Source organism: Necator americanus, chromosome II (genome assembly GCF_031761385.1).
Source record: "Necator americanus strain Aroian chromosome II, whole genome shotgun sequence".
In the NCBI taxonomy this organism is placed as follows: Eukaryota; Metazoa; Nematoda; class Chromadorea; order Rhabditida; family Ancylostomatidae; genus Necator; species Necator americanus.
In genome coordinates this window covers 38,331,214-38,353,887 of record NC_087372.1, presented here as the reverse complement: position 1 = coordinate 38,353,887, position 22,674 = coordinate 38,331,214, and the positions used below count along the sequence as shown (strand labels likewise).

The 22,674-nt window shown below is 37.3% G+C and overlaps 1 protein-coding gene across 7 annotated transcripts; it reads left to right on the top strand.

Moving 5' to 3' along the window:
* Nucleotides 1-1,136: 1,136 nt before the first annotated feature.
* RB195_020741 (uncharacterized protein) lies at nt 1,137-22,200 on the top strand (the record flags this gene model as incomplete). Of its 7 annotated transcripts, none has more annotated exons than XM_064189178.1 (44): nt 1,137-1,244; nt 1,632-1,745; nt 1,805-1,904; nt 2,072-2,191; nt 2,926-3,079; nt 3,250-3,394; nt 4,497-4,644; nt 4,701-4,859; nt 5,204-5,324; nt 6,223-6,304; nt 6,378-6,537; nt 6,616-6,692; nt 7,197-7,312; nt 7,387-7,475; nt 7,767-7,845; nt 7,934-8,048; nt 8,149-8,248; nt 8,726-8,827; nt 8,888-9,024; nt 9,085-9,237; nt 9,294-9,360; nt 9,415-9,519; nt 9,675-9,865; nt 9,917-10,041; nt 10,098-10,221; nt 10,293-10,361; nt 10,516-10,597; nt 10,658-10,793; nt 10,861-10,919; nt 10,976-11,067; nt 11,365-11,515; nt 11,579-11,670; nt 11,751-11,893; nt 12,022-12,120; nt 12,182-12,310; nt 13,165-13,251; nt 13,558-13,633; nt 15,028-15,128; nt 15,442-15,563; nt 15,636-15,724; nt 18,924-18,980; nt 21,504-21,800; nt 21,858-21,917; nt 22,060-22,200. In XM_064189178.1, 44 exons carry the CDS (start codon nt 1,137-1,139, stop codon nt 22,198-22,200), a joined length of 5,073 nt encoding a protein of 1,690 aa, XP_064045058.1. The 7 variants fall into 7 exon arrangements, with proteins under 7 accessions (XP_064045058.1, XP_064045059.1, XP_064045060.1 ...); XM_064189180.1 differs by having other exon boundaries at nt 13,522-13,633; XM_064189179.1 differs by having other exon boundaries at nt 13,522-13,705.
* Between the last annotated feature and the right edge of the window lie 474 nt (nt 22,201-22,674).

Below are 22,674 nucleotides of genomic sequence, written 5' to 3'. Positions count from 1 at the left end.
TCATTTTTTCCTTCTGATTTGTACCGTTAGGATCCACTCACTAAGATACTTAGAGATCTTTCCAGAGGAAACGGCCCATAAAATATGTGATGTCAGCACATTATTTGAAAACGAGAGCTATTCCATAAATGCCGTCAGCGGTGCGAATTTGATAGTTTGCTCCCTTTGAATCCTACAGTATACTCCTCCAGATGTCCTTCGTATATAGTCGTGTCGAAAGGACATGAAGCGCGGTGAGGTTGCGTAAACGGCTGCGCCGAAGCCGAGCGATGGAGCGTTGCGTTTGGAAATGAATAGGGACCATCGTGAACTGTAGTGATGAGTGTTACTACCAAGGGTCTCCTATCGACCCTAACCGCTACACTCCACAGCACCGCTTCGACCGCAGCCGCTTACGCAACTACACCGTGCTTCATGTCGTTCTTACTCTACTATACACACAAAAATTGCAGACTTCACAAGCGCTGGGATTATTTTTGTTCCGATCGGCCGGAACGTATCTCACTGGCCACAAATCGCTTAGATATAGCACTATCAAAATATTGAACTCGACAAATATGTCGTGATTTGCTCGAATAAGAAAACGCGAAGCCCAAAGCAATTTTAAAAAACTTCAAGGTTAATTTATATGGATAATTTCTTTGCGAACAGAATGTTGTGTATTTTGGTGTGTGAACAGGCCAGCATATTAGTCTATTGAACAGACCTACTATTAAGAAAAAATCTACTATTCAGAAAAAACCATCGATTGCGTTCAGAGCAGCGCAGCATGTGAATTGCGACATAGAGTGTACGAACTGCGCCTCAGCCGCTATGATTCCTCAGAATATCCAGCTTTTTTTTTTAGAATTTAATGTGTAATGACAACAAATATCGTTAGATTCCTTGAGAGCATTTTTTTTTTTTTTTTTTTTGTTTTCTCCTAACTGTCCGTTCTGTCTGTCTGTTCAACCTGAGGTCTTCAAAAACTGCTTCATACGCTTCATCTCCTTTTTCTGAAAGTTTGACTAATTTGATAACCTTCTTTCATTCAGTTGTTGAGACGTGATTATTATAAGCGTTGATTTTGTGTATTTTTCACTAGATAGTCTTTTTTTCAGATTCAATGTGATGTTCGTGTGTAATCAAAGATAATCATGCGTGACGGGTTTCTTGTTGACCTTACATTATTTATTTTATTCTTGCTTCGATTGCTAAAATGTCAGACTATCGATGCACCAGAACCTCCGCCTAGCGTCGGAGCGGTATGTTTTTCCTACATTTCGTCTTCACTTCAATTTTAATTTCATTAGTACTGTTTATGTCCTCGAAGTTGACGCGGAGTTGACGGCTTGTAAATGATTTTGTGTTTTATGAATTTTGACTAAGATTTACTTCATCATGGTTTTATCTTTAACTTGTGAACATATCACAGAACTGACAGCACTATCTACATGGATACTGTCGTGTACGTGCACCTTAACCGTTTAGGCAAGGTTTAGGAGCAGATAGCTGCAGAATTCTATAGTAGACACCAAATGTGTTCAACTAGATAGGCGCGACGCTATCAGTCTAAGCATTTGTAAGCATCCATCCATCCATCTCTACTGATTTTATGTCAATTCTTTCCATTTCAACTATTTTTGTTTTAGCTTCTTGATCCCAACTCGACTAATGATAACGAAATCTTAATCAGTTATCTTGCTGCTGTGTCACGGTTAGATGAACAACCTGAAGAGTTCATGAAAGCTATCAGCATTGCTCGAGTAAGAATATTCTCGTAGTTTCGTTATTTGCTTGTAACGTATTTGCTTAATTGGCTTAGACGCGAGGATCTGATTCATCATCGTCGTCGTCCCCTTTTCATGATGAACGATTCAAACAAATCTACACGATGTTCAACTGCTTCAGCACAGATTTTGATGGTACGTTCAGCAATTCTTACTCACACACGCCTTTTTAGTGAATCCTGACGGTTTTCCTTTTTCTTTCCTTGGTTACGGCTTTTCAGATCATGTCCTTTGATCCTTTCAACAAAGAATTTTTCCGCCATGGTTTACTTCGGGCCAGTATGATCATCATTGATTTTTAGGCTCGATGATATCTGGTGCTTTGCATGTGGCCGTAAATGAAATCAATGCGGACCCAAATTTATTGCCCAATCATCGTCTCACTTACATTTTTGATAACACCTGCGGCAAAGAGAAGCAAAGTAAGTGGGGCATTTAGATTCAGCTTCTCTTCTTCTTCACTAACGTTTTCTCTTTTTTCTTCAATAATTTATTACGATGATCCCATCTGAAATCACTGGAATTTACGTATTTTGGACAGGCACGGTTGTTTTCGTTGCTTCCACATAAGTTCGTTCCCGTTAGCAATGGATGTAACTTCTCCATTTATGATTTTTTATAATCTTCTATGGTTCTAGCTGCGTTCTTCGCTTCATAATTCTCCATACTTTCGATTTAGTTTTCTCTTGTTGGTGCATCATTTCTAGCATAACGTGTTAACCAGCAGGCTGGCTGCTATACTCAATTTTTTTTCGCTGTTTTTTTTTTCTTTTGTTTCTTCACCTTGATGCCTCATTGGGGTGGGTCCTCTTGTATCCGAGACTTTTTGACATACTTAGAGCGATTATCCAGGAATAATACACGTCAAAAATACTCTCATCCTCAACCAGAGGATGACAAATAGGCTTTAATCTTGCTTCAAAACGACATGGTCGCCATAGATATCACGTGAGGAAATTCTTGGAAGTAATATTTGAGCAGCTGGTGAAGAAAAAAGTCTTTGTTGTACACTACCGTAGGCGCGAAAAATTTTGCTGTGCAAAATCAGCTGTTCTGATTCCGTATTCATTGCTCTAAGATCAAGTCAGTGTTCTGTTTAACCTGAAAAAAAAAACACTTTTACATGTCATGAGTACGTACTGAGCGATTTTTATAGGCACACAATACTTTATGGATCACTGGAAGATGGGTGCGCGTGTGTTCATAGGTCCCGAAATGAACTGTCGCACAGAAGCAACAATGGCAGCAGCACAAAATTTACCGATCATTAGTTACAAGTGCAAAGATCAGACAGTATCGGATAAGAAAAAGTAGGTTTTTTTCGGTGATGATTGGTCTTAATGTTCTTCAAATTCCTATTTTTGTTTTTGTTTTTGTTTATTGCATAAGTTATATTGTTTTGTTTAAAGTACTATAATTATATTGTTATTGTTTTCGTTATGGCAAGAGTAGTTATGATAAGGTACCAGATGTTTTATAGGTACAACACTTTTGCGCGCACAGTTCCTGCTGAGACAGATATTGTAAAAGCGTTTATTGCGTTATGCCGTGAATACAGTTGGAAGAAGTTTGCGATCATCTACGAGGAGCACCCTGCTCATGAAGAGCTTTACTTAGCGCTTCGGGTAAGTTCGAGATTTTCTTTTTGTTAAATCTACGGGATTTTACGGTGCATTTCTTTTCCATGTACCAAGTAGGCAACGTTATTTTGTTTTGCAGTATTAGTCAGATACTGTCATTGGTACAGCAGTAGTTCCAAGACTAAAAATTATGCAAAATCCTGTTCTCTTTGCAGAATCTTGCATTCCTTTAACTGAGTGCATGAAAACCTGTAACTAACTGCATATTGGAATGGTGTTCCTCGTGTATTTATGGAGAACGCGAAGAAAAAATACTGAGTAATATTCAACTCTTGAATATTATGTCTTTACTACATTTTAATGAAATAGAATGTGTTTTAAAAAAATCAATACTTTCAAAGTGTTTTTTTTTTGTGGCAAGCACTAGATACAGAAATAGAAGAATAATAAATAGTCTCCCCTATTTGTAGGAGAATTTATACGAGGGTAGAAAAGGAAAGACATCAAATGAAATGAATTATTTCAAGGGAAGTGTTAGGTCATATCAGCTGATCCTTAGCATAATTTTGATATTAACTATTGTATTTACCCTTTTTTCTTGGCTAATACATAACCTCTTGTAACTTACAACAATTGGGTGCAGAATATAATATACTCTAGCTACAAGCGAAGACAGTTTGTTTAGGAAAAATATCATTTTTTACAATAATTTCCCAGTATAACTAAGTCTGTTGTAGCATTGCCTTCGGCTTTTGCTATTAATTATGATTTAAAATATACTTCACGTCAAAAGTGTTCAATAAGATAAACACGATGCCATAGAGTTGGAAAGGGAGAGGGAAGTCAGAGTGTATATAGTCGGGTCAAAGTGAAATGAAGCAAGGACAGTTGCGTAAGTGGCTGCGCTTGAAGCGGTGCGGTGGAGACAGAGGTTGGAATCGAGGACCATGGCGGACTGCAGAGATTGGTAGTGAGGATCCTTACATGATCACAACCGCTACGCTACGCTAGCTAGTTTAAAACGTTCCGCTTCCACCATTTTTTCTTCAAACCTCCATTGGAATTATTCGAGAGTACACAAAGGAAGAGCAATTATTTGTACACGTACTTTTTTCAATTCTGATTAATTTGATTATCTGCATTACAGCAAGCAATAGACCAAGAAAATGGGCGTATGGACATTGATGAAACTCGTTATTCCGTGCAGAATGTTTCGAAAGTGATTCGCTTCAGCGAAGTTCAGTCAGAAAAGCTCGTTGACAGTGTCATTGAGCAGACGAAGGATATGACGAGATGTGAGTCTGTATATGGCTAAACAGGACCTTATAACAATATAAAATCGTGTTTTCAGTGTACGTCACATTTGGGAACGTACGCTTGTTTCGAAAAATTTTGATGTCGATGGGCAAATTGGGCCTGACTGACTCGCAGCAGTACCTGCTGATTTATCTCGATCCCGACTACAACTGGCTAAACGTATATCATGCGATGAATAATCACTTTTTCCGAAGTAAGTAAGACTGACATAGGCCTAAAAAATCATTCCTAGGGTTCACCAGCAAGCGGCTTTATCATTCGAGTTGTTTTGTGAAGACAGACATCGGATAATATGAAATGCGTTTTTGCCCCAAAAGATCATCAGCAACAAATTTTAACAACCGCAGCTCTGCTTTTTTTTAAACTTTTTTTGTAGTGACGGTATTGGAATTTGTTGCCAGTAAAAAAACTCTTTTGCTACTTTAAAAAAATTGTTAAATTGAATTTGTTGTTACAAATTCATAAATATAAAAAGAGACAGAAAATGCACCAACTGAACGATATTTGCTTCTGTCTTATATTTGGAAGTGCTTTAAGACACAATGATAGACTTGGAATCATCTTGGGACGTGAGTAACTCTTCTGACCATCGCATTATTGGTTATTCGCGAGCAGCATTGGCCATCATTCCAACTCCGGTTGAGCTGAACTCTGCAAGGTAAGTTAGTGACTTTAAATGCAGTACATTCAAGGATAACTCCCAAAGTGAAAAAAAACCTTTTCCTTCTTGTTTGTAACATCTGCTGTTTGCAGTTACGCCATGTAAGCAGCACATATTCTCCCTTTTATTCCCTCACGCTGTCTCATTGTTTTTCTAGAGGCTTTAAACTTCTAAGCGCAATAAATCTTTTACATTATAGCTTGTGCACTTTTGAAGTGCATCGTCTCAGACTTTTTTGAACGTTGGAAATTCCAAAAAAGCTCATTTGAAACGCGTTGTCGCAGTCGTCGCAGTCTTCTAAGTAGAGGTTAACTTTTTTCGCCAGTAAAAGAAGAAGTATCGCTGCAAGAAATCAGCTGTAAAAATTAAGGAAAGGTTTGGAATAATGGATGGTATAGTTCATTAAAAATAAATAGTATGAAAACAGAAATGAATAGAACTTGACACTAAAGATCCATCATTTAATATTCCCGCACGTCGCTACTTGCAGTTTTCATGCGTTGCTTTCTTACCGGGAGTAACTTTTACGCTCTATTTTTCCAAAATCTGGTCTTATTTAGTTCAAGGTTGGTGATTGGTAGAAAAAATAGGAGAGCTGTTATGTAATTGTTATCCCTGGGAAGAGGAGCTGCTGCGAATCCAATAAATTCATTGACAATGATACTTTATACTTTACCTATCCTCCAGCTGTGTGCAGCTTCACCCGTTCCACATTCAAGCCAATTTTTTTTTTTTTTTTTTCCCCTTCTTAAAAAGGGGGGGAAAAGCCCAAAATTATTTTGGTGACATATTTGATTGCCTGTCCCAATTTTGAGACCTTAGTAAGAACAGAATGTCGTTTACTGTACTGCTTTTGCAGGACATAAGTGTATGTTCTAAGAGAACTCTTTTTCAGATTTAAAAAGTTCTGGGAGCAAGCTGTAAAAGATCTGTCAAATTTCGGTATTAGCAAACATGAGCACACCTGGTCGATCAAGGTACTTGCCAACCAGCTTTGTTCAACTTCGATTTATCATGATTTGTGAATATTAGATGTAAGACTTTGTTAAGGTCAATCGATTCGCTTGCTATCTGTATGATGCTGTATATTTATACGCTCGAGCATTGCATGAACTCATTGAAGAAACGTCAGAAAGGCAGGCACACGGATACGATCCAACTCGGGACGGAGCAGCGATCATTAACAAAATCTTGAACAGAAAGTACTCGAGTACGGGTTCTGTTGCGTTTACAAAATCTTTATTAATCATCGAACTTTTAATTCATACTTCATTTTGCCATTCTCTAGGTATGCAAGGCTTTGACATGCGTATTAATGAACATGGTGATGCGAAGGGCAATTACACGCTACTGTCGTGGCAAGAGGTAAGCACAATTTTTAATACAGTAAAATAAGAGTATTTTCTCAGTGATCCCCTGATAAAAAAATGTAGTGTTAACATATCATACAGAAATAACTGGCGTGCAGCCTTCTAATTAGTTGGAATAACAAGAAAGGTGTGTAGTGGGGTGAACGACGACGTGAAGCGCAATACAATTGCATAAGCGGCTGCGCTCGAAGGCTACACAATCCCTTTTCTGAAAGAAGCAGCCTGTCAAGTACGGTGCATCGGCATTCACCGTTTTTGGTCTGAACATCGTTTTAGAGTAGAACCTCACGTTTCCCTCTTTTGAATCATTACACCATATGTAATACAATTCTTCTATTTGAAAGATATCTTCCACAAATATGATTCCTGTTTAAACTTGCTTGACTACATTTCATTATAAAATATGCGTTTTAATAAATTCAAGATTATAGCAGAGATTCCCATACTCCATTGTTATATAGCAAATAGTCTATACTTACCATCACTCTTACCATCACAGGTTGAACCCGTTAAAAGCAAAACCGACGGCAACTACTACCCTCTTGATCATGCCCTCGATATTACGGCTATGTTCGTTGATGGCGGTGAAGGGCAAAATAATATGCCCGAACTCGTGTAAGTATGAACTTTATTATATAGCTGCAACTAATGGATGACTATCAGACTGATTAAATATTTCTGTTATTCAGATTCAATAAACCTATCTTGTGGATAGACGGGCCTACAAGAGACCAGCCGGATTGCGGGTTTCATGGAGAGTTATGTCGAGATTACGGCGGTATGTTTTGTTTTGAAAATTTATTTTTCATCTCTATATTCTCAGCATATTCCTAACAAGAGGCATTCTATGAGTAATTTGGCACTTCAAATCAGTATCCTTGAGCGGTATCGTTACAAACTGGTAATTTTGGTATAATTTTGGCAAATACTCCTAAATTAACTATGTCAGCAGCCTTTTATGCTCATTTCCGGGTTTTATTGGTATAAGCCCTATGTGTGTATGCTGTAAAATGCGGAAATCTCAGGGAGAACTCTCTTCAAGATAATCACCATTATTTCTCACTTTCAGGCTACATTTCGGTTATTTCTCTCATCCTATTTGTTATTATATTGATCGGTGGAGCAATTTCGGCAGGATTTGTCTACAGGTATGTGAATTCATGAATTAAACATTGCTCCACATTAGTAAACAATAGTCTAATTGTGTTATGAATCAGTTTATTCAAATAATTTCAGAAGCCGCAAATTTGAGAAGGAACTAGCAATGATATGGAAAATCGAAGTGCGTGAAGTACAAGGATTAATGCAGGGGAACGCATCCACAACATCTCTATTTCCGGACGGAAACGATGTATTTATTAATTACAAAACTTTTTCCTGCTAGTCGTTGCAGGATAAAAAGATCGATCAATGGAAGTTGACACTTTTTTCTCAGATAGATCCACATTTAGATGGGTGATCATACGTGGTACACTGGTCAGGATGCTGAGAAGAAGGGCTCAGGTTTACGAGGTGTTGCGTATTACAAAGGGACTCTTGTCGCTTTGAAAGGTAGGTGGTTTGGATTTAGGGGATTTTTATGGATTTTATTCCTGCCCGTTTCTTAATGCTAGATAACTTTCTCTAGTTTGTTGATTTTAATGAGGACCCCCAATAGGCATTTGTATAAGATAAACATTGAGCAGTTGCATTTATTGTCATTATTCATTATCTCGCTAGTGTTTTACTGAACAAGCCTGATCCGTTCCATATTTATTAGCTAATGTCGAACAAAAAGTGGTCCAAGTTAATCTAACGATCCAGGGTTTATATTTATTAATTAGAGGGATGAAAAAGGCTACCGTGTCATTTTCCTTGACTTTCATTTTAACTTTGACGCGCATGCTTTCAGTTAAACCCCTTTTAGATGACATTCGTAACCTCAAATTCATCTTTGGATTACGTTCCGTGTGTACTCACTTCATTTCAAACAAGTTTTCGTCACGTTTATACCGACCGTTTCTTAACTAATGCGATCTTTTTTTTCAGAATTAACTTATTCGCGAAAGCCACGAGAGCTGACAAGACAGTATAAAATTGAGATGAGAGTGATGCGCCAACTGACACATCCTAATATCAACAGTTTTATGGGTGAGTAATAACTTTTTGAGGAGGACTTTTCAAAATAACAACTTCAATTCAAACTTGTAGGAATAATCGTTTGCCCGTATTCGATTTGCATCGTGCGCGAATTCTGTGCAAAAGGTTCGCTGATGGATATTCTCCAGAATCGCGAGTTCAAACTTGACCATCTTTACGTCGCCTCTTTTGTCGAAGACCTGATTAATGTAAGCTAGCCTCCTGATCGATGAGAAAATTATTCAGATTGACTATCGTACTGGCTTCAGGGAATGGTTTACTTACATGATTCGGAGCTAAAAGTTCATGGAAACCTAAAATCCACAAACTGTTTGATAACTTCGCGTTGGGCACTGCAGGTTGCGGATTTTGGACATCATGAAATTCGCGAGGGTCGGCAATGGGAAAACGAAGAATCTCGGGTTATTTCTTACTTCATTGCAAATAATTTGAGTTGTTGATTCTTCACAAATTTCAGTGGATGAGCTACCTTTGGTGTGCACCTGAATTGCTACGAGAGAGCGAGTTAAAGCATTCTGTGAAAGGTGAAAGCCCTGCAAGTTAGGCCAACGATTGTAAGGGTCTAATAAACTTTCTAGGTACTCAAAAGGGTGATGTCTACGCGTTCGGAATCATACTTCATGAAATTTTGACGAGGCAGGGACCATTCCAGATTTTCGCTAAGAGCGACACACAAGTTCCCGGTGAGTTTACTGGAAGCTGAAGCCTTAACATACTTCGTATTCAGTTTTATACCATGTTCATCAGTTGTTCTGGTCTTCATGCATGCGCTAAGCGCCATTAAATTCTCAGTTTCTTATCCTTCTCTTCGCTTTTTTTTAAATCTTTATAAATTCAGAGATTGTTGCACGTGTTGCTGGCGGTACCTGTAGCAGGCCAAACCTTTCCTGCATCGAAGGTCAGGACTATGTCATAGAAACTATGAGACTATGCTGGTCCGAATATCCAGAAAATCGACCAGATTTCAAGAATGGTATTCGGCAAAAGCTGAAACCAATGTTTGCTGGTATTTACAAGCGGAATATCATGGTAAGCTGAGCATTTTCAGTTTGGGTTTGAAATATAAGTGGATTTTTCTAGGACCATATGATGGTGATGATGGAAAAGTACCAGAATCAGTTGGAAGACCTAGTCGATGAACGAACAGCTGAACTACGTGAGGAACAAAAACGCAGTCAACATTTGTTGCAGCGCATGCTACCGAGGTAGTCACTATTTTTCGGGTTCTTCTTTTCATTACAAGCAGACTTTGTATTTTCAGAAGCGTTGCTCAGCAGCTCTTAGATGGACAAGACGTCATACCTGAATCATTTCCATCTGTTACTATCTATTTCTCAGATATTGTGGGCTTTACGCGTATTTCTGGCGAGTCTACTCCGATGCAGGTTTGCTTATTTTAGATCATTTTTTGTTACGATTTCATTGTCACCACTGTTTTCTAATCGTGTTTTTTTAGGTTGTGGCATTTCTCAACAAACTTTATACTAAATTTGATAGGATTATTCAAAAGTACGATGTGTACAAAGTGAGTCTCATTGTTTTGTTGAAAACATGGATTTCTCTGCCATAACTTTTACAATTTATTGTGATTGAACAGAAGTATTGGTATTTGAAGATGTATCTTTCTTTAAAAAATGATCACAAAAAAAATCAGACTATTGTATACATTCACATTCTAGGTAGAGACTATTGGCGATGCTTACATGGTTGTGTCAGGCGTGCCTAACTTCAAGGAAACCCAATTTCACGCCAAGGAAATAGGTACTAACAGTTTTTTTTTCGCGACGATTTATTGCACAGAGATCTGACATGATTTTTAAGCGTTGATGGCTTTACGATTATTGAGAGCCGTGCGAAACTTTAAAATTCCACATCGACCCAATGAACAACTGATGCTGCGAATAGGAATTCACACCGGAAGCTGTGTTGCTGGAGTTGTAGGCAAAACAATGCCGAGGTTTGAAGTCTAATCCTTTATCAATACAATTAATTTGCATATCTTTCGGAATAAAAATCGTGTTTAGATACTGCTTGTTTGGTGACACAGTGAACACGGCAAGTCGAATGGAGAGCAACGGAGAACGTAAGAGTCTTCACAATTGTTCATTGAAGTTCTATACAAGCAGTTTTTTTTTCTAGCCTTGAAGATTCACTGTTCACAACCTACACGAGATGTACTGGCGAGTATTCCCGGTTTTGTTCTGGAAGAACGAGGCACGCTAACCATTAAGGTAGGAGCATTTAACAAAGATTTGCTCTTCCAATAGTAGAGACATATTATAAATCGAAGATTTCACATTCCTCAAAAATGAAGTATTCGAATGGAACCAAAATCAGTAAAATTTGTTAACTTAGAAGTCCTTTTGCTGGACACACCTACAGCAATAAACGTACCTGCATAGTATTAAGAGACCTCACTTTTTTCTAGTACACCGAAAAACTTTGGGAAGATCGCCTCGAAGAAAAAAAGCATTTTATTCATTTAAATGCGCTACTTCCGCTTCTTTTCTAATATATTTGTAATTCAGGGCAAAGGACAGATGACCACTTATTGGCTGCTGGATGCTGAGGGCTATGAATTTTCGGATGATGACGATGAACAACGTGAAGAGCCCAGTCTAGCACCCGAAATATTCCCTAGGAATTCTACATTTAGAACGATACGTGGATCAGGATTTGGTCTGTTTTCAGAATGAGTTTATCCCTTTGAAGTTGGGCAACCTGTACTTTCACTTTTTTCAGCTCTTAATCGGGAATCTACTGTTTCGTTATCCACACAGAAGGACCAGTCGTTCCTGAAGCGTTTTATAGGGACCGTGAGACCGTCAGCACAGGTGGAGAACATACCAATCAATGGCAAACAAAGTTGCGAGAGCCATTGTGAAGAGCTGTTATTTTTCCTCTTTTTGTTCAGGCTAACGATTCTCAGTCTAGTGCTTTCTACTCAGCACTTAATGGTGGAGTTGTGTCCATGGGCAATTCGTACAAAGAACTTCCTAGTGTTCATGAAGAAGATTCGCCGAATGCGTCTCGTCAAGCCAACAATTACAACCATAGGTATTTATTTTGTTGTGCTCTTCCTTCCTTGTTAATTTTTAGTATATCGGAAATTTTTTTTAATACCATGGTAGCAGTTAGTGAGTAATTACAAGTCTGCCTTTCGTGTAAAAACTCGCTTCCATTAGGAGCGTTCGACGACCTCCATTTTCATCAACGAGGAATTGTTATCAACATGTGAACCGATCCTCGTTCCCCACCGACAGTGATGTGGTTCTTCGGAAAAGGTGAGATTTGGTGCAGTTTCAACCATCCCTTCAACTTGCTTCTTCCATGTCCAAAGTTTAGGTCTACGTCACTTCCTGATGGTGAGGTGCTTAACCTGGATGTTGTTGGTCCGGTTACTGGCGCAAACTCTACCGCACCCGTTTCGTCGTACTGCTCCCCATGCACACGACGGAACACTGCAGAATCGAGGTAATATCTTGAACATCACTATTCTTTTTGCATTGTAGTTATGCTGAGGAGACTCACTCCCGGTGTTGACCTTTTAGTTTGTATAAATGCTCTCTTCTTCTCTTTAACATTTAACGATCCAGTATTGGTGCCAGAGAATAACAGAATGGGTTTCAATAAATGACTCATCAACGTTTTTCTCCGACACTCTTACTTTTTACTGGCGCCGTTTTTTTTTTCTTTACATGTTGTGTGCACTTCGTGTTAGTGAGTTCACAGCTTTCATTTGGCAGCCTCTTTGTATGGCAGTTACTCCTTGATGCAATGATCCTATCCGATCATCGTATGGAGCGACTCCTCATTTGCAAGTACAACGGGACCTACAGGTTCAAAAGTATACGATTTTGTTTGCAACCTATTTTTGCGAAAGTAAAACAATCGTATCAGCGAGCAAATAATTCGTCAGCTAGAGCAAAATACATAATTAAACGTAAGAATCTAAACTGTTGATCTTTTGTGCACTTTTGCTACGGTTTAACATAGTTTTGCAGTATGAAGGCCGCTCCAAACGATTATTTTCCGATTTCATTTCTTTGCTGATTTCCAGAAGAAAAGATCATTCAATTCAACATTTTGCATGTGAAGCGGGCAGATTTGTCACTCTACAACCTCAGTAGGGTAACAAATCACTTTTCTTTTTTTTATTTTGCTCTCAAAATATTGGTGAAGCTTCTAGTTAAATAGAGTTAGTGGAGTTTTTACCTCTTCCCTTGTGTCTTTTACTGTTGTGCGTTGCTTTGTGTGTTTGTCCGCATCCGTTTTGTTTTTATTGAAAGTGCAGACTAAAGAGAACGCTTTCTGATGATTCTTTTCAGTAGCTCCAGAACGATGCAGTCAGCATCGCCAAGCCCTAGTCAGTACCCTTCGTATAAAGATCTCGCTGATCTTCCTGCTATTCCAAGGTGCTTCAATCAGTCGCTTGATTTTTCGGTGTTTCGCTTGTGAAAATGATGATTTGGATGAACTACTTGCGATATAATTTACTATTACGTAGCTGAGTATGAAAACTTCTCAGCTGTTGAGCATACAACTAAACAAAGAAGCAGTTCACACCAAGTTACCATGTAACTGCTTTGTAGTTAGAAATGTTTGTGTTGATGCTTTGGAGCAAGTGAAAAATGTGGTCTCTGTATAGGTTTGAAGGTGTGTGTGTCCACTAACATAGTGTTTAGGAAGCAAGGGATGGTATTCATTGTGCGACCTTCTAGAAAGCGTTCGCTCTCGGTCGGCGACAACGTGCAACACGCTACGCCACTGTCGTTTGAGGAGGATACATCGCTTAAGGTAGATCCTGACGATCCATTAATTAGTCCTCCACGCAAACCGCGACGCCAACGCCGACGATTCAAGAGTAAAGTGAGTTAATTGTGAATGTGCATGAACTATAAACGTTGAAATCACTCGCACTTGTTAGAAGATTTAGGTTCTACTCGAACATAGAGTATTTAGTACCCGACTCTACTACTACGTTTTCGAACAAATCACAAACTTTTGGTAATTGTGGATAATTGTTCCAAGAAACGAGGGAATTCTGTTGTCTTTGTGACAACAATACATTTTTATGTGCTTACGTATGGTCGGGTCTAAACGCAACTTGGTAAGCGGGATGGCTCGACGTGGTGATGGCAACCTCCTTACATTTCTGCAGGCCGATTGGAGGACCCATTAAGCGCACTAGCGTTTCAACCCGACTGTGCATACAAAAGCAAAAAAACCATATAGTTTTCACTTTTAGAGATCTCGTAGGAGGCTAACGTTGTGCAAATCGAATTGAGTATTCGTTCATTACTCTTAGTTTGCTTAATAAAGTAACGAACGCTTGAAACGGAGATCGTTTTTATTCCTGACCACCTTTATATTGAATGAACAGTTGAAATGGAGCACAGAAACTGATTGGCAGTTTTTTTGTAACATTCCTGGTGCTTCCTTTTTTGGCTTTATCCACTCTCTGATTATTGTGTTGGATTCGTTCTTATGTTCTCTGTTCACTTTCTTTCAGTGAGATGTCTCTTTTTATGGAAAATCGTTGTTTCTTAAAAAAGATTTTCATTAATTACGACTTTAAATGTCACTAGAAACTGATTGCGCGTTCCTTTATCCGTTTTTGCCTCGACATGTTCCTTATATTATTGTAGCAGGCTATTTTAATTGGGGTAGGCAGAAGATAGAGTCAGGAATTCTTGCACAATTAATTTTTTGAGTTAGTCTCTCTAGAGTTTCTATTTGAACGATGTTTGAAGCGATTTTTCGAGCCCTACATACAGAATCCTAAATTGAGCGGAAATATGTTTTGAACACTCGCATTTGCACTATCTTCCAAGGTTGCAGAGTACTTAATATTAATCCTCTGATCTAATAGTTCTTAATATTTCCGCCTATTGAAAGTAAGTGTCTCAACGTTAACAGAATTTCATGTTTTAAAATGACCGGCCTAATTTTAACACTATCGACAGTAAATTCAACTCTTAGGAATCCAAATGCTACCTTAGTAGGAACATGTTTGTTAAGACCCTTCGTTCTGGTTGCATGTATAGCGCCGTCTAGCTGACGTTCTGTTTAGAGGCGTCGTTAGCGGTTGGCGTCGAAAACAAGTGTTGATATGGAGTTGGTGTCGTGTCGTTTGATGTGATGATCGTGGTGATGTAAGTTGAATGAATGTCTATCGAATTTGATTCTAGGATCGGAAGTCCTTACTATCGCTGCAGCACCTTCGAGATCCGTCTCCGTTGCAGCGGCTACGCGATGCTTCACCATTTGGCAGGCATTTATGGAATGGAGGGTTTGTAATTTCACTGTATCCGTCACCAAGCGACTATTTTTGGTCTTCCACCTGAGAACTAAAGTTAAATGGCGTTCTTCATTTCCAGTTAGAGAGAGGATTGAAGAAACTGAAAAGAAGCGATACTTTATCGATTTTTCGTCTTCATCCCATCATTTTATGGAGAATCTTTTCGGCGGCCGCCTACCTTTTCAAAATTTTACTGTTTTCGATGTTCCCTTGGCTGTTTGTGTTTCCTAACACCCAGTTTTATTTGCACGTGTTCGGCGAGAGATCCTATCTGTTGAGGTTTCTTTCATTTTGGAAGGTTTAGAGAACGCACTGTCAATCGTTTCTTGCGAAGGTTGGCGAATGGAATGGGATCTCAGTACATCGATCTTAACAACTCCACTGATGACAATTCCGATTATCACTCTGGAACTGCAGTGAGCAAAGGTTTGTTTGTTTTTCTTCTAAGTGTTTTTAATTCATTTTCTTATGCTCTACAAATGTTTATCTTCCGTTCAGTCCCACTCCTACCCAAGGCATGTGAGAAAGAAGCGAACGATAAGGATGGTCAAACAGATCCCCTTATTCCGATAAATTCACCGCTTATGGTGTGATTCGCGAAACGCTTTCTGTATTCAGCTCAGTTGTTGACGTGGTTCTCAGCTTTCTCTATCTTTCATCAGTGTTGTTAATCTTATTGTAGTTGCCGCTCATATGCATGTTCCGGTGAGTCCTATGGGCATCCTCGATCTCTTCTTAATTTGTTGTGATAGCTATCGGCGTACAATATTCGAATTAACAGTGGGATCTCTTTTTTCCCTATTAGCTACAAGTTTTTGTTCGATAAATCATCTCAACTGATAAAATCGCCCTGAGATCTTCCTGCTGATCCGGACGTTGTTGCCTTAACACACTCATCTACAACGCAATCCTGGTCAGCACTGTGATCGCGCTGGACCTCCTCTCGTCTTTGAAAGGGTTATGTCCACTCTCTATCGCTTCTCAGGTGCGTTTCTTGTTTATAAACGGTTCCCGTCTTGATTAGTGCTATTTGATCTCATTTAACTCATTTGCTAACTTGAATTAACTTTCACAAACATCATTGTAGATTTATACACATCCAAACATTGGATTCGTGTGCATATATGTGCATTTTGTTCCTTTTTTGTTTTTTGTTACCTATTCCATCCAGTGGACGCATTCGTATCCACTTCCTTTCTCTGTTAGTAGATCTTGAGGCAGTGTTGGGACCGACACCAACAGCCGATCATCTTGCGCAGTCGGTATTGTCTTCGTCAATTGGCGAAAACCTCCCATATATTGTCCGCCTTTTTGTTTTTCACGCACCGGTATCATATATTAACATGCTGACTTACTTAATTTTCAGTTGCGGGATCCACATTTGGTTTTATTTTATTTCTCATTCGTTCATACATATCATCTTGCAAAACTTTGAGTAGCTTTTCATGAGTAACAGAATTTTGGTAGGGTTAAGATATAGAACGGATCCACTGGTTCAAATATCTTGTGAAGTGTTCCCTTAAGTGATTGGCTGAAACATCAGATGACAACCAATGGAGAGTGGGAATACGCCTCATCCTATTTCACTCATAATACTTCTTGAGGATGAAGCAATATACGGGGAAAGGGAATGGTTTCGGAACCCTTTCGGTGATTTTACATACCATTGAAAGTTTTTCTCTTTCTCTTCTCTAGTTCTGGTTTCGCAACTTCCTTGCTTTCCTTGCTTCGGCAAAGTACTGTTTGTTTTGCTTCCTGAATATTGCTTCACACAACTTTTTTTTTTGCATGGATCTACTGCAGCAGTTAGGTGTTTCGCATTATTCGAGATATCCTACTCTTTAGTACTTGGGTTAAACTTCTGATAACTAATACGTCGTGTTGTAACGTCGGGTCTATTTTCTGTATGGAATGTATTATACAGATTCAGTGAGCTTAGTTTCGTTGTTTCTTTTTTTTTTTGCATGTTCTTGACAGTGAATTCCTTCTATAACGGATAAATGTTAATAAACGCAGTAGTGTTCACAACAAGATTCAATTTCAGCTAAATATGGAAGTATATCGATATTATAGTATTCCTGGCGCCACTTTTTCTTTTTTTTTCCTTTAATTAGTATGGTCATGTTCTACATTAAATACTTCCCTTATCGGACTTCCTTGCAGTGGCAATAGTGTACGAGGCATTGAAGAACAATACCTCTAAATAAAATTCAAGAAAGATGGATGGTATTTTTGGTACAGAAGAGCATTTCAAGCATTGTATCTCCTCACTCATCTCGATATTTGATGATTACGGTACTGTACAGAAGAGTTTAGTTTGGGAATTCATATCACATTTCAGAAATACGACTGACCCAATAAAGTATGTAACATATGAATAGTGATTTAACTGTACATAATCCAAAAATAAATAAATTATAAGTAGAATGTAAATGTGTAGAGATAAGAATAATATGTAATAAAAATCACATATAAATTATAATTATGCAGTGGATGATGAAATTATGAGTGAGGGATAGATCAGAAATTCTCTTAACCCCTTTTTTCGTTTTCAGACAGTTGAAGAAGAAGTAGGTGTAGGTTTATACGAGGATCTGCTTTCCTAGTTATTTGACTCAATGCTGAACAATAATAATTTTGACTAAGGAAGTTAGACCGAAAAGGGAGCTACAAAAAATGAGATTTTTTTCATTTATTTTAACATTTTCTAAAGGCTGTTTACAATTAGGATAAGAAAAGAAAATGATTTCAAACTTCTTAAATGAATTAAACAATTGTAATACAAGGTAATCATTTACTAATGTCTAACGTAGGCAAAAGAGGATTGATATTCATAGAAATAAAGGTTTCGAAGATCCACAGAGAGTTTTTCCCGAAATATCCACGATAGTGGGGAAATGACCAATGAAATGGCACAAAAAATGTCCATTTGGTGTCCTAACTGTGAGAATCTCACAGTTAGGACACCAAATCCTAATATTGATTAAGGTGGTCGCAAACGACTAGGTGACAGATCAACTACAGCGATTTTGAATTGGTTTCTATAGACTAGTAATTTTTAAAAAAAAATCTTTTTTTTTCACATTATGATGAATTTTCAGAATTACGGAAATGAACAGATGCACCTCTCTGATGAAATATTTTAGTGGCCAGTAAGTTTATGAAGAAATTGCAGTACTTTTAACGGACATGGATTAAACCAATTCCTTCAGGAACCTTGACACAGGAAGGCAGAAAACTTTGTAACCCTCACATTCCTGTCTAAAATTAACGTTCTGGATAGATCCGCATATTTTTGTGCCCCATCATCCACCACCCCCTTGACCTATGACCTAGTGACCTGTCGAGATCACTTCGGTCACCCATTCAATTGGTGTGATGGTCCGATCGCACTCTAAATATCTTTGTTTTTCTTTCTCTTTTTCTCTTTCTTTCCAGTTTTCCAGTTTTAAATAAAATTTGTATAGTCTTTGTACAGTCGCGTTGGTTATTCTTTAAATGTGTGCCAAAATACATAAAAACAAAATAATTAGTGAAAATTCGCAGCAATTTCAAACGCGTTGAGCTTACCGGAACTGCCCCAGTTGATCTTCTCTTTCCAGAGAAGAAAGGATAGAATAAATTGCATTTCTCCACAAATTTGACTTTAACAACTTCAGAAGTCCAGAAAATCGAGTCGATGTCCAGTTTTCACTATCTCAGCCCATCAACCTCATTTTTTTCTGTCACCTATGTTAGGCAATGCATCCGTAAGCATTAGGAATAGCTGTTGTTTTTTGTTTTCAGAATATGCCCATAAACAAAGTTGAAAACAAACTTCGACAAGAGAATGAACAACGAAAGGTTTGAAGAATCGTTTTTTTTTTAAACTTCGATTACAGGACTCAGTTCTTTTTTAAATGTATTACTTTTTATTTTTCGAAATTCCTTTAGTAATGATTTTATTCTGGGTTAGTTTCCCTTCTCTTATTAGGAGCCTCAGGTGCGGATAAAATCTAAGTGGATCGTCTAGGTAGATGCGATACGATCCAATTTTTTAACTTTAGCCTCTACCTTGTTTCTTCGATGTTTTTTTTTCTTTATTATTGGTATTCTATTACAATTTCAAACTGTTAAACTTCAATTTTATTCATTACTACTCCATTATAGTATACTTATACTAAACAATGTGAACTGATTGACTTGCGGACAAAAAAACCGATATGTAAAAATTTTAAAATATGCTTACACCCTAAATAATGTAGCAGTAATATATCAAGTGAGCTAAGGAAATATCTCTTAGCAGAGGTACCATATCATCAAAAAAAAATCTCGCGTTCTTGTTATCTAGTCCAGAAATATTTCTTCACACATTTTCTGGACATTTATGTTCTGAATTGTACATTGTAGTAAATCTGGAGAAAAAAAAAGTAGTTTTGGTGATGTTTTCTCTCACTACGTATTTTAACATTCATTTTGATGATTAGAGCTATTTTGTATGTAGTTTTCATTCATTTCTGAAAACATTTCCAATAATCTCAAGACAGTTCCTTATTCCTACGTGCTAGAAATTTCTTTATTTTTATTCCCACGAAAATAAGGTTTCTGCAGCTTTCCTCATGCATTTAACGTTAAACCCAATTTATGTAGTTAGATTACCTAACGACTACGAAATATGACAACAGAAATGAGTTTTCTTTTTTATGTGTTTGACATTTGTTTTTTTTTCATGCTGAACAAGGTTCCTGGATAGGAGGCGACACAATGATGTGAGGATTTATAGCCTTCGGGGAAGCAAAGAGGGGAAAAAAGAGGCTGCATTATCAATTCAAGATTTTAAAAGCTATAAATTTTTTAATCTCTTAATTTGACTTATTCTTGACTCTTGCTTTTATAGCTATCTTATGGACATTTATTTCTATAGATTTCTTTCTATTGATATAGTTTTCAAATTCGCTTTACTTATTATTTATTAAATTTTCGAAGATCAAATCTTTTTTTCCGGAGCACCTCTTCTCCCTCACAAAATTTCCAGAACAACTATCAACGCTAGCAAGCTAAAACTATAAATTTATTTCATACTGAGTTAAAGAAGTCAAAACAGAGTTCCTGCTACGGTGCCGTAATTATCCACGGATTGTTTACTTTTCGAAATGTTGACTTAAATCTGAAGGAACTTGTGAATTGTAAATGGTTTCCAATATTTTCAACCGGCGAATTAAATGTTTTATCCCAGATTAATTTCTTTGACATTGTAGTGCTTATTTTTTCTGTTTTATTTTTTATTTTTTTTTCTCACAAATAAATTTTTCTCTTCAGGTACGTAAATAAATAAAAACGAAATGTAGTAAAAAAATAAATAAATAATAATGACAATAATAACAACAATAATAATAATAACAACTAATAAAAACGTAAATGAAATCTTCTTCACAGTATCCACCATTAAAAGGAAAATACTTAGTCGATCTACCCATCGTTCCATTACTGGAAGTCCTATTTTTTCAGGCCAATGACGTCATTTCTTTTTTAATCACCGTTACACCCCTCAAAAATGGCCCTTGGAGGACTATTTTGCAGTTTAGAAGCGAAAAAAATCTACTGGGTACTAAATCTATCGATTGATATGCGGATTGAGCCATAGATCGAGTTGTTAATCGATCCCTATCAATAAATGAATGCATTAGAAAACATGATCTCGTCGAACAAACTGTACAGTAACTTGTACTGTAAATTTGCCATTTAGATTGAGAAAGCAGTACACAGTCCTTAATTAGCAAAGTATAGTACATAGTTGTGTAAAAGCATAGTATATAGTAAGTATATAGTTGTATTGTTGAAGGCTTATGCACAATTGAATACAATTTTTTCTCCTTTAATCCCAGAATATCAAATCGACCGACTCTTAGAGACATTATCCTGGATGCTGCCTTCTTTTAAAAGAGAAATTTTTCTGTTTCACTTGAATATACTCTGGATAAGACTAAAAAGAACATGATTTGAAAAAAATTCTGATTCTTTCCTGCAATCCCAGAATATCGAACACCGACTGTTAGAAATGTTATACTGCTATACTGCCTTCTTTTCAATGACAGAATTTTGTGTTTCCTTTAAACATACTCTGAATGAGACTAGAAAAAAGAAATGATTTGAAAAAATTCCGATATCATTGTCTCCGTACCTAAAGTTGTACTGCTATAACGGAAAGGAAGTAGACTCCCATTTGGATTGGGAGCAAAAAAAAAAAAACAAAATAATTGCAATAAATATACTAAGGTAATATATGAATAAATATAAATATAATAAAATAAAACAAAGTAAAACCCATGACTAGACTAAGAGTAGTCTTTTTTTTTGGTCCACTTTAGTATCGTTATTTTGTTTCAGGATCATTCACCACTTTTACAAGCAATCCTGGAATCTCGCAGTAGCCGAGACACCTCAACGGGACGTTCCGATTCGCAACGAATTCTTCCCGAAGCGTCAGCTCCGAATCCACCTACAGATCGTGGGAATCTCAGCTCATTGCAAGCGCTTCTTGCTGCCCCGTTCAGTTCACCGCATAAACGTGAACTGACCGAGCAGGACCTTACGGAACCTGTACATTCTAAAAATGATGTTGTTCTTCGTGCTTTATTAGATCTTCCTCGATTGGATGAGCGTCAGAGGACGGAAATAATTAGGGTAGGATCCATATTTATTGCATAGTATATTTCTATAAGAAAATAATTATTATTAAAGGACACAGCGAGTGACGATGAGAATCTCTCGCCAGAAACACAGAGCTCTTCACAGCATAACGTGAGTAGGTCTCTTCTCGTTAGTCACTTATTAAGTGAAATTTTGTAAATTTTATATTTTTTTTTTGTCAGTAGAGATGAAAAATACTGTATTGACAGTTTTTTTCTGCTTTCATTCATTAACATATTCTTTTTTTTTCCAGGAAATGCAACCGTTAACAATGCCTCAACATGATCCATCCGATAACTCAACGGTGACTCAGATAAAATTACATCTTGCCTATGTATTCTATCAATTAGCTAAAAGTACCGCCGTTTCAAACAATTCTGTTAATAAACAATGAAATACCGTAATCGTATGATAAAGTCATATGGTAAGTGAAGAATGAACATAGAATTTTGTAAATACTATTATTATAAATTTTGTTCCTGCTGCTTCACGTTTCTTTTTACTTCACTAAGACATGTGTTACCGAAATGACCTACTTATTGGTAACTTTTTGCTTTGTTATTGTTTTTGTCTTCTTTTTGTTTCTCGTAGAGTTTTTGTACAGTTACATGACATTTTTTGAATGTTTAGTACATTTGAATTGCTTAGATAAACAGTATAATGCATAGCAGAGACTTGATTTATTATTATTTTTCCATTTTTCATCGACACTTGTGGTCAAATTTCATATTCCTCGCTTTACTACACTTCCTGGTCGGAAAGAGGAAATATCCAGATTTGTAAAAAGGTTTTTTTTTCTCTAAGTAGTTCACATTACCATTTAAATGCTTGTTGCTAATTAAGTGAGATTTTATACTTGAGACAGATA